The 12,752-nt window shown below is 34.3% G+C and overlaps 1 protein-coding gene across 1 annotated transcript; it reads left to right on the top strand.

Moving 5' to 3' along the window:
* Positions 1 to 8,528: 8,528 nt before the first annotated feature.
* BDCG_01124 (uncharacterized protein) lies at positions 8,529 to 8,865 on the top strand (the record flags this gene model as incomplete). The annotated part of the gene is made up of 2 exons (XM_045416634.1): positions 8,529 to 8,648; positions 8,704 to 8,865. The coding sequence occupies 2 exons, from the start codon at positions 8,529 to 8,531 to the stop codon at positions 8,863 to 8,865; spliced, it is 282 nt and encodes a 93-aa protein (XP_045272317.1).
* Between the last annotated feature and the right edge of the window lie 3,887 nt (positions 8,866 to 12,752).

Genomic DNA, 12,752 nt, shown 5'->3' with positions numbered 1-12,752 from the left:
GAGATGAGCTGCTGGCTTAAAGATCAGATGCAGTGATGAAGCTGAGAGAAATAAAGATATGATTATGAGCAGTGATGTCTCTGCTTCATCAATCAGTAAAAAGTGATCAGAGAAGTTGTGAGAACACTCACAAGAAGCTCAGTGACAGTCAGACATTGTTTGCAAAGATATTGTAATTTAAAAAAAAAAAATTTTTATTCTTGAGAAGTTCTTGAATTAATACACAGACATTGTCAGAAACACTCTCTCTCTGTCATCTGAGTGAAAACACTTCATGAATGAATGAGAATACTCACAGTTTATAAGAATAAGAGCTGTTATAGAAAAAGAGAAAAGAAGATGAGATTCTACAGACAGATCTGAAATATTTATACTACTCTAGAGAGGTTTACTTAAACTGTGAATAATTCTGTGAAACAGTCAGATCACTTTAGTAAATAAGAGTGATTGTGAATCACAGGCCTGAATCTTTCTATATAACTATAAAGAGTGATTACAGACTGCAGACATCTTGATTCTACAATTCTACAGAGTTAGTAAAAGAATGAAAAATTCCTCATAATTCTACAGTGTCAAAGAACAATGATTTGTGAGAATGAGTGAAAGATCAACTCACAAATACTTCTCTTTAATAAGAATGATCTCATAGAGAGTGATTCATCTGTGAGATAAATCTGTGTGATGATTACATAAGAATCTTATAAAAATGATTGAGAGTCAACTGAAACTCTTCTGTATGAAAGATATGAGATGAATCTGTATGATAGTCAGAGAAGAATCTGTAGATCACAAAGAATCTTATGAAATAAGAAACTAAGTGATAGACTCTTTTCTCTTTATAGTAACAAGGGATTTTTCCTCACTGAGGTTTTTTATAGATGTGAAGAATTTTTAGTAAGTATCACTGCAGTGCTGAGCTGATTCTATGAAGTCACTCAGTGAAAGGCTTCGCGGATGAAGTCTTAGAGAGGGGAGAGTATGTAAGAAATCTCACTTCTTGTGAATTCTTTACCTCTATTTCTATCTCTCATGTAATTAATAGAGCTAGCAGCTCTTGACTACACACAACTATATAGACTAGAGTTTGTGAATACTATTCACAACTCAGCTTGAATACTATTATACATTTAATTCCTACATTTTATCTTCCTATCATGAATACTTCTAGTAGTTAACAGTATATATCACGCCAAGCTGCAAACACCCGAATAATCGCCTGCGAGCACTTATTCTTACAAAGAGTTTCAGTTAACTCTTAATTATTTTCACAAGGTTTTTATGTGATTATTACACAGATTTATCTCACAGATGAATCACTCTCTGTAAGATCACTCTCATCAAAGAGAAGTATTTATGAGTTAATCTTTCACTCATTCTTATAAATCATTGTTCTTTGACACTGTAGAATTGTGAGAAATTTTTCATTCTTTCATCAACTCTGTAGAATTATAGAATTAAGATATTCACAGTCTGCAATCACTCTTTATAATTATATAGAAAAATTCAGATCTGCAATTCATAATCACTCTTTATTTACTAGAGTGATCTAGCTGTTCTGTGAGATTATTCACAGTATAAGCAAATCTCTCTAGAGTAGTATAAATATCTCAGATCTGTCTATGAAATCTCATCTTCTTTTCTCTTTTTCTATAACAGCTCTTATTCTTATAAACTGTGAGTATTCTCATTCATCTGTGAAGTGTTTTCACTCAGATAATAGAGAGAGAGTATTTCTGACAATGTTCATATATTGATTCAAGAACTTTTCAAGAATAAAAATTTTTCAATTTCAATATCTTTATAAACAATGTCTGATCACTGTTAAGCTTCTTATAAGTGTCTCTGTGACTTCTCTGATTACTTTTTACTGGCTGATGAAGCAGAGATATCACTGTTTATAACAGTGTCTTCATCTTTCTCAGTCTTATCACTGCATCTGATCTTCAGATCAGTAGTCAATCTTATATCTCTTTCAGATCAGTCTCTCACTTTAAGTAGTGTAATTTCTCTCTTTACTGTAAGTCTTCTTATAAGTAATTTCTTACAGACTCTAGCTGACAGTTCTTGTAAAGCTCTCAGTGTTATCAGTATCTTCTACAGCTTCACAGACTTATAATCACCTCTCTTCTGCCTGCACAATCTCTGATCAGATATATGTGAATATGTCTAGATTCTCTATCAATGATTCTTACATCATGATGCATTTTCACAATCTCATTGTTAATGAGAGATGAGTCTCTGAGTATCTGCAAAATCTGAATAATCAAGACAATGTGAATATTATGAATTCATAATAAGAGTTAATCTGAGTAGATGAGCTCTCTCTCTGCATCTTAATTATTTTCAGGCTGAATACTTCAGCATAACTGAAGAAGTAAATACAGATTTATGAGAAGTATCTGATCACACATGCAGATAGTCAGCTTTCAAGACTCTGTTACAACTGTATATACTCTGATATTCAGCTCTTCTGAAGTCTGTGCATTTCTGACAGTTTTCATATCAAATGTAACAATTGTCTGTATCATGAATATGATACTTTCTGCTTCTTTGAAGAAGAAAATTGATAGTTGTGAGAGAATTGAATGTTACAGATGTTAAGAATGTGAGTTTAAGTTTTCTTTATTTTTTCTTTATTAATCTCTAAACTGTATTCATAGCTCTGTTTTTATTTTCTTATTTTTTCACTTTAATAAGAGTATGATTTCTTCTTCTCTTATATACACTGCAAACTGTTCATCTCAGTAGAAATTCATTATCTTGTAGACTAGAGCGTATAAATAACAGTGTTAATATCTTTATTATAATCAGGTTCTTAGTGAAGACTGTATCATTCTGACTTGTCAGAATTTATAATATAAAAGTCAGGTCTCAGCTTCTGCAGATGTCTTATCTGTCTGAATAATTCTCAAGTGAACTTATTCATCTTATCAGAATACTCTTATCACTGAATCTTGAATCAGAGCTTATAATCTTGCTTCTTTGAGTCAATAATTTCTTTAATCTGATATTCTCTTTCACTCTCTAGTGCTTTATAGAGAGAGTGATGAGTCACAGAGTTCTCTTCTAAGAATTTCTTATATTTATAGAGTAAAGAGATATGAAAAACATTGTATATCTGCAACTTAAGTGATAATTTCAATCTGTAGAACTGTGAGCTAACTTTCTTCACAATCTTATAAGACTCTGTTCATAAGAGATTCAGCTTCTTACTAGATCTTCATATAATAATGTTTTCTAGACTTAGTCAGACTCTATCATCTTTCTTAAAACTCTTTATAATATGCTTAAAGTCATAGTATCTTTTCTAATACTCTTAAGTCTTTCTCAAGAATTTATAAGCTTTCTTCTGCATCTTCTGAATTCTCTCAGTCTGTTCACAGACATCATCACACTCTATAGTATACTCTCACAGATCTATCAAGATTATTCATAGATAAGTCTCAGTGAGCATCTTAAAGAGAGTTTTATCTGTGTTGACATGCTTTGAGTTGTTGTACATGAACTCTGTGAGTGATAATTAATATACTCAGTCATTCTAATTATAATTGATAAAGCATCACAGATACTATTTCAATATACTTATCAGACATTCTGTCTAATTATCTGTCTATTAGTGAAAAGCTGTGTTTAGATCTCACAAGATCTTCAGTATAGTTATCAGATCAGATCAGAACTCTTCTGTGAAGATTAATCTTCTATCTGAGACAATGTTCACAGATAATTCATATAACTGAATCACATTGCAGATAAAGATATGAGTCAAATTCTTTAACTTCAAGTTCTTGCAGATGAGTATAAAGTGTGTTATCTTGATAAAATAATTCACTATCATCAGCATACTGTCAAAGCAGGCATTATATATGTTCTTGCTTTCAGAGAGACTTATAAGAGTATTCATTTCTAGCTGTTCTCAAGATTTCTGCAGAATGAGTAGAGAAGTAAGTTCTTCATATAATCTGAACTGCACTATCCGCGAATTCTGATAAATAGTATAAGAATTCACTATCTTCTTCACAAGTTCTCACATCTTCAGCTAGAAGTATTTTCTTATAAGTAACTTATAAGTTCTAGTATCTGTAAAATGATCTGCTAGAGAAGAGTCATGATACCTTTTAATGAGTTCTATACATAGAAACTTATTCACAGGTATATAAATCCAGCTCTCTCTTTACAAGAGATTATTTAAGTCTCTTTAATTCTTTGTTTCTGCAGAGTTGATCTCTATTATAAGCAGTTTCTGAATATACTGAGTATATTCATTCTTCAGTTACAGTTCAGACAATCTGAATAGAAGATCTTACAAAGACTTATACTCTGTTTTCTCTTATATCAGGTCTTTTACAGCACTTCTCAAAGTCTGTAAATTCTTCAGATTATAGATACTCTCTTCAAGAATTCTCACAGAGATTTTCAGAGTGTTAACTCTCAGTATTATAGAGAGTAGTTGCACAGAGTTCTCTTCTTTCTCTTCTCTCTTCTCTTATAAGAGATTGAGAGACTCTTCAGTCAATCTCTTTATAACACTTAGTCTGAGCATTCTGTAAAGCTTTTCTGTCTTTTCTAGTCTCTCTGTGTCTGTTATTCTGATCTTCTTAATATAGTCTGACCTGTAAGAGAGTCTTGTCTGCTGAGTTCTTAGTTTTCTTGATATATTCTATCTTGAATCAGAACTCACTCAGTCTCTGAGCTCAGTGAATCTGCTGCTGTAAGAGTTTCTTAATTAAAGTAAACTGTTGTAAGCTGTCATAATCAGTTCTAATAGTAATCACTGTCACAAGGCTCTCAAAGTAGTGATATCAGTGATGAAAGAATTTCACTATTATAAGAAGCTTCTGATTATAAATGTTATAGTTAATCTCTGTAAGTTGCATCTTCTGCAAGAAAAAGATCACTGAAACTCAGTTCTCATTTGACTGTAGTTATAAGACTATTTCTGAAATTGTAAAGAAGAAGATATCTGTCTTCAATCTGATTAAGAGTAAGAAATCAAAGTGAAATAGTATCACTGTGTCTATGAATATCTGTTTCAATCTTGTAAAGACCTCATGAGCTTCTGAGATAAGAAAGTTCTTGCAGTTCTTTATTATTATTATTATTATTCTTCAATTATAGATGTATGCAGTCAGAGACTATGACATCTATCTGAGAATCTTTAGTTCTCAGAGTTTTTCCTATATCTATAGAGTCAACTATTATACATTTATCAATTTCAAATATGCAAAATCAGAAAATTCCAGCTCAGAATACAAAAACTGTTTACAAATTGCAGTATTTCTGTTTATAAGATGACTTCTTATTTTCACTCTTCAGCATGTCTGTAAGAGTCAAGAAGATTCTTATAAATGCAAAGATAAACTATCTATAGAAATTCACAAAGCTCAGAAAGATCTGAATCTCATGAATACTAGTTAAGTTTAGTCATGATAGAATAGTCTTAATCTGTGAAGATTTCATCTGAATATCATCTGTGAGAATTACATATTCTAGAAAATTAATTCAACAGATACTGAAGTTACACTTTATAAGCTTAATATACAGTTCTGTCTCATCTAAGATCTTCAATACACTTTACATATACTCAGTGTATTCTTTCTTCTTCACGGAGTACATTATCATATTATTCATATATATTACTACAAAGACATTCAGATATGCATGAAGTATTTTATTAATGAAAGACTGAAATACTGTGAGAATATTAGTCAGATTAAAAGACATTACTAGATATTCAAACAATCTCAGTGCAGTTCTAAAGACAGTTTTTCATTCATTCTCAGACTGTATTCACAGCTGTATATATACATTAATCATATTCAGTTGTGTGAATATAACAGCTCTCATGAGACAGTTGATTACATTCTCAATCAGAGATAGAGAGTAGCAGCTCTTTATTATCTTGAAGTTCAGATTATAATAGTCTACATATAATCTGAGATCTTTATTCTTCTTCTTCATGAATATCACAGAGACTTCTGTAAAGATCTGTGAAGATTGAATAAAGTCATTCTTCAGATTCTTCTTTACATAGATCTGCAAGGCCTCTGTCTCATGATAAGAGAGCTTATAGATTAGTTCTCAGAAGAATTTCTATTCTTCTATTAAATCTATTATCAGATTCTTCTTATAATGAGAAGAAAGCTCAGCTGTCTTTACTGAGCTGAATATCTCTATAAAATCTCAGTATTTCTCTGATATCTGAAGCTCAGTTTTCATGACTGTAAGATTCTCAGATATTCACAAAGTTATTATATAGATAAGCTTGTCTTCTCTAATTAACTCTGCAGCATCAACTGATTCTATCTCTGTGAGTGAGTCTATTAACACTGAGTGAAAGTATAAACCTGATTCACAGACAGCTATGTGTGAATTATATCTTTAAAGTTATACAAGTTTCAAGTACATGTCATCTGTGATGTCTGTGATAATCACAGTTTCTGCAAATATTCTTCAGGTTTCAGAGAGATCTTGCAATTCAAAGATAACTCTTATAAGTCTCTCAGCTCTCAGATCTGAGTTCTCATACTCTGCTTATTATAAGAGCAGATTCTCAGTTTTTATCATTCAGCTCATTTACTCTGTGAGCTTTAAAGACACTACAGTGATCTGAGATTCTGAGTTTATTAATACTTCTTATACTTACAGAGCAGCAGTACTGCAGTATGATCTCTTCTCATAAGCAAGTATTTTTATCAGAGAAGCAACAGATTCAGATATCAGCTTTAAAACTCTTAAAAAGACTGTTACTGACTCTGTTCACAATTTCTCAAATTTCTATTTTAATTTATTCAGACAGTTTGTGTGAAGATGTTCTGATTTAGAACAGATAAAGCAGAGTCTCTTTTTCTTAATCTTTCTATTATACACTCTGTTTATAGAAGCTTATGAAGCTCTCTCTCTCTGCTCAGTAGTCAGATATGAATCTCTCTATATTTTATCATCTTTTTCTGATAAATCTATTCTCTGTTATTCTGATTCTTACAGAGTCAGTTAATAGTTCACTCTCTGCAGATCTGTGACTCTCACAGTGATCTGTAAGTAATAGATGAGAGTTATCAGTTTCTTCAGAGTTAAGAACTTAGAGTCTTACTTAATGAGCTTGTTCTGCATATTTTTATTCAGCTTCTTTATAAATATCATCATTCAGATCTTGTTTCAGAGCTCTGTTTTCACAGACTCTAATTCATATCATAATTTTATAAAGTACTGTAAGTAGTCTTCATCAGATTTCTCATCTCTTTTTCTAATATTAATAATTACAGCTCAGATGTTCTTCATTCAGCTTATAGAGTCTCTCAACTTATTCTTTAAATAGATCTTAAGAACAGATTAGTGAAATCTTTCATAATTATTCTCTAGATAATTCTGTAAGAATAAGTGCTCGCAGGCGATTATTCGGGTGTTTGCAGCTTGGCGTGATATGTACTGTTAACTACTAGAAGTGTTCGCGGTAGGAAGATAAATGTAGAGGTCAAATGTATAATAGTATTCAAGCTGAGTTGTGAATAGTATTCGCGAACTCCAGTCTATATAGTTGTGTGTAGCCAAGGGCCACTAGCCCTATTGGTTATGCAAGAGATAGGAATAGGGGTAAAGAATCCGCGAGGAGCGGGATTTCTTACATACTCTCCTCTCTCTAAGGCTTCATCTGTGAAGCCTTTCACTGAGTGACTTCATAGTCAGCTCAGCACTGCAGTGATACTCACTAAAAATCCTTCACATCTATAAAAAACCTCAGTGAGGAAAAATCCCTTGTTATCACAAAGAGAAAAGAGTCTGTCACTCAGTTCTTTATTCTGTGAGATTCTTTGTGACCTACAGATTCTTCTCTGACTACCATGCAGATTCATCTCACATCTTTCATACAGAAGGGTTTTGATTGACTCTCAATCATTTTCACAAGATTCTTGTGTGATCATCACACAGATTCATCTCACAGATGAATCACTCTCTGTGAGATCACTCTCATCAAAGAGAAACATTCACAAGTTGATCTTTTATTCATTCTCACAAATCATTGCTCTTTGACACTGTAGAATTGTGAGGAATTTTTCATTCTTTCATCAACTCTGTAGAATTGTAGAATCAAGATGTCTGCAGTCTGCAATCACTCTTTGTAATTATATAGAAAGATTCAGGCCTGCAATTCACAATCACTCTTATTTGCTAGAGTGATCTGACTGTTCTGCAGAATCACTCACAGTGCAAGTAAACCTCTCTAGAGTAGTATAAGTATCTCAGATCTGTTCATGGAATCTTATCTTCTTTTCTCTTTTTCTGTAACAGCTCTCATTCTCACAAACTGTGAGTATTCTCATTCATTCACAAAGTGTTTTCACTCAGATGACAGAGAGAGAGTGTTTCTGACAATGTTCACATATTGATTCAAGAACTTCTCAAGAATAAAAATTTTTTTAATTTCAACATCTTCACAAACAATGTCTGACTGCTGCTGAGCTTCTTATGAGTGTCCTCACAACTTCTCTGATCACTTTTTGCTGGCTGGTGGAGCAGGGACACTGTCATCCATGACTGTGCCTTCACTCTTCTCAGCCTCACCACTGCATCCAATCTTCAAGCCAGCAGCCCACCTCATCCCTTCCCCAGGCCAGCCCCTGGCTTCAAGCAGTGCAGTCCCTTCCTTTGCTGTAAGTCTTCTCATAAGTAATTCCTTACAGATCCTAGCTGACAGTTCTTACAAAGCTCTCAGTGTTGCCAGTGCCTTCTGCAGCCTCGCAGGCCTATGACCACCTCTCTTCTGCCTGCACAATCTCTGACCAGGCATATGTGAATATGCCTAGATTCCCTGCCAATGGTTCTCACGCCGCGGCGCATTTCTGCAATTTCATTGTCAATGAGAGATGAATCCCCAGGTACCCACAAAATCCGAGTAATCAAGGCAATGTGAATGTCATGAATTCACAACAGGAGTTAGTCTGAGCAGATGAGCTCTCTCTCTGCATCTTCATTGTTTTCAGGCTGAATACTTCAACACAACTGAGAGAGTGAACACAGCTTTGTGAGAGATATCTGATCACATGTGCAGATAATCAGTCTTCAAGGCTCTGCTGCAACTGCACATGCCCTGATGTTCAGCTTCTCTGAAGTCTGTGCATTTCTGACAGTCTTCATATCAAATGTAATAATTGTCTGTACTGCAGACATGATACTCTCTGCTTCTTTGAAGAGAAAAATTGATAGTTGTGAAAGGATTGAGTGTCACAGATATTAATAATATAAGTGTAAGTTTTCTTTGTTTTTTCTTTGTTAATCTCTAAATTGTATTCACAGCCCTGTTTATTTTCTTATTTTTTAACTTTAATAAGAATATGTTTTCTTCTTTTCTTGCATACACTGCAGACTGTTCATCTCAGTAGAAACTCATTATCTTATAGACTAGGATTTATAAATGACAGTGTTAATATCTTTATCATAATCAGGTTCTTAGCAAAGACTGTGTTATTCTGACTTATCAGGATTTATAGCATGGAAGTCATGTCTCAGCTTCTGCAGATATCTTATCTACTCAGATGATTCTCAAGTGAACTCATTCATCTTGTCAGAATACTCTTGTCACTGAACCTTGAATCAGAGCTCATAATCTCACTTCTCTGAGTTAATAATTTCTTTAATCTGGTATTCTCTTTCACTCTCTAGTGCTTTATGAACAGAGTGATGAGTCACAGAGTTCTCTTCTGAGAATTCCTTATATTCACAGAGTAAAGAGACATAAAAAACATTATATATCTATAATTCAGATGACAGTTTCAATCTGTAGAACTGTGAACTAACTTTCTTCATAATCTTATAAGACTCTGTCTGTAAGAGATTCAGCTTCTTGCTAGATCTCTGCATGATAATGTTTTCTAGACTCAGTCAGACTCTATCATCTTTCTTGAAACTCTTCACAATGTGCTTGAAGTCATAGTATCTCTTCTGATACTCTTGAGTCTTTCTCAAGAATTCATGAACTTTCTTCTGAATCTTCTGAATTCTCTCAGCCTGTTCACAGGCATCATCACACTCTATAGTATACTCTCGCGGGTTCATCAAGATCATCTGCAGATGAGTCTCAGTGAGCATCTCAAAGAGGGTTTTATCTGTACTGACATGCTTTGAGTTGTTGTACACAAACTCTGCAAGTAGCAATCAATGCACTCAGTCATTCTGATTGTAATTGACAAAGCATCACAGATACTGTTTCAATATACTTATCAGATGTTCTATCTGATCATCTGTCTGTTGATGAAAAGTCATACTTAGATCTCATAAGATCTTCAGTATAGTTATCAGGTCAGATCAGAACTCTTCTGTAAAGATTGATTCTCTGTCTGAGACAATGTTCACAGGCAATTCATGCAACTGGATCACATTGTAGACAAAGATATGAGTCAAATCCTTTGACTTCAAGTTCTTGTGAGTGAGTATAAAGTGTGTTATCTTGATGAAGTAATTCACTATCACCAGCACACTGTCAAAGCAGGCATCATATATGTCCTTGCTTTCAGAGAGGCTCATAAGAGTATTCATTTCTAGCTGTTTCCAAGGTTTCTGTGAGATGAGTAGAGGAGTGAGTTCTTCATATGACCTGGACCACACTACCTGTGAACTCTGATAAACAGCACAAGAATTCACTATCTTCTTCACAAGTTCTCACATCTTCAGTCAGAAGTATTTTCTTACAAGTAACTCATGAGTTCTAGTGTCTGTAAAATGACTCATTAGAGAAGAGTCATAATGCCTTTTGATGAGTTCTATGTGTAGAAACTTATTCACAGGTATATAAATCCAGCCCTCTCTTTGCAAGAGGTTATTTAAGTCTCTTCAATTCTTTGTTTCTGCAGAATTGATCTCTGTCATGAGCAGTTTCTGAATATGCTGAGCATATTTATTCTTCAGTTGCAGTTCAGACAATCTGAATAGAAGATCTTGCAAAGACTTGTGCTCTGTTTTCTCTTACATCAGGTCTTTCATGATGCTTCTCAAAGCCTGCAAACTCTTCAGGTTATAGATACTCTCTTCAAGAATTCTCACAGAGATTCTCAGAGTGTTGACTCTCAGTGTTACAGAGAGTAGTTGCACAGGCTTCTTCTCTCTCTCTTTCCTCTTCTCTTACAGGGAATTGAGAGACTCTTCAGTCAATCTCTTCACAACACTCAGTCTGAGTATTCTGTGAAGCTTTTCTGTCTTCTCTAGTCTCTCTATGTCTGTTGCCCTGGCCTTCTTAACATAGTCTGGCCTGTGAGAGGGTTTGTCTGCTGAGTTCTTAGTTCTCTTGATATGCTCTATCTTGAACCAGAACTCACTCAGTTTCTGAGCTCAGTGAACCTGCTGCTGTGAGAGTTTCTTGATTGAAGCAAACTGTCACAAGCTGTCATGATCAGTTCTAACAGTAATCACTGTTATGAGGCTCTTGAAGTAGTGACATCAGTGATGAAAGAATTCCACTATTATGAGAAGCTTCTGATCATGAATGTCATAGTTGATCTTCACAGGTTGCATCTTCTGTGAGAAAAAGGCCACTGAAACCCAGTTCTCATTTGACTGTAGTTGTGAGACTATTTCTGAAATCATAAAGAAGAAGGCATCTGTCTCTAATCTGGTTAAGAGCAAGGAATCAAAGTGGAACAGCATCACTGCATCTGCAAATATCTGTTTCAACCTTGCAAAGGCCTCACGAGCTTCTGGGGTAAGAAAGTCCTTACAGTTCTTTCTTCTTAACAACCTTTCCATCCTCCATTCACAGGATGACTTCTTCTTGTTTTCACTCTTCAGCATGTCTGTAAGATCCAAGGAGATTCTTGTAAATACAAAGATAAACTGTCTATAGAAATTCACAAAGCTCAGAAAGATCTGAATCTCATGAATACTAGTTGGCTTCAGTCATGATAGAATAGTCTCAACCTGTGAAGGTTCCATCTGAATATCATCTGTGATGATTACATATTCTAGAAAATTAATTCAGCAGACACTGAAGTTGCACTTCACAAGCTTAACATACAGTTCTGTCTCATTTAAGGCCTTCAACACACTTCACACATGCTCAGTGTGTTCTTCCTTCTTCATAAAGTACATCACCACATCATTCAGATATATTATCACAAAGACATTCAGATATGCATGAAGTGTTTTATTGATGAAAGACTGAAATGCTGCAGAGACATTAGTCAGATCAAAAGGCATTACTAGATATTTAAACAATCTCAGTGCAGTTCTAAAGACAGTCTTTTATTCATTCTCAGACTGTATTCACAGCTGTGTATATACATTGATCACATTCAGTTATATGAATATGACAGCTCTCATGAGACAGTTGATCACATTCTCAATCAGAGACAGAGAATAGCAGCTCTTTGTTGTCTTGAAATTCAGGTCATAGTAGTCTATACACAATCTGAGATCTTCATCCTTCTTCTTCACAAACATCACAGAGGCTCCCACAGAGGCCTGTGAAGATTGAATGAAGTCATTCTTCAGATTCTTCTTCACATAGGTTCACAAGACCTCTGTCTCATAATGAAAGAGCTTATAGATTGATTCTCAGAAGGGTTTCTACTCTTCTATCAAATCTATTACTAGATTCTTCTTATGATGAGAAGAAAGCTCAGCTGTCTTAACTGGGCTGAACATCTCTGCAAGATCTCAGTATTTCTCTGATATCTGAAGCTCAGTTTTCATGATCACAAGATCCTCAGACACTTGCAAAGTCATTACATAGATGAGCTTATCTCCTCTAATCAACTCTACAGCAT

Source organism: Blastomyces dermatitidis (genome assembly GCF_000003525.1).
Source record: "Blastomyces dermatitidis ER-3 genomic scaffold supercont1.1, whole genome shotgun sequence".
Classification (NCBI taxonomy): domain Eukaryota; kingdom Fungi; phylum Ascomycota; class Eurotiomycetes; order Onygenales; family Ajellomycetaceae; genus Blastomyces; species Blastomyces dermatitidis.
Note: the sequence above shows the minus strand (reverse complement) of the source record. Positions and strands in the feature narration are given on the sequence as shown.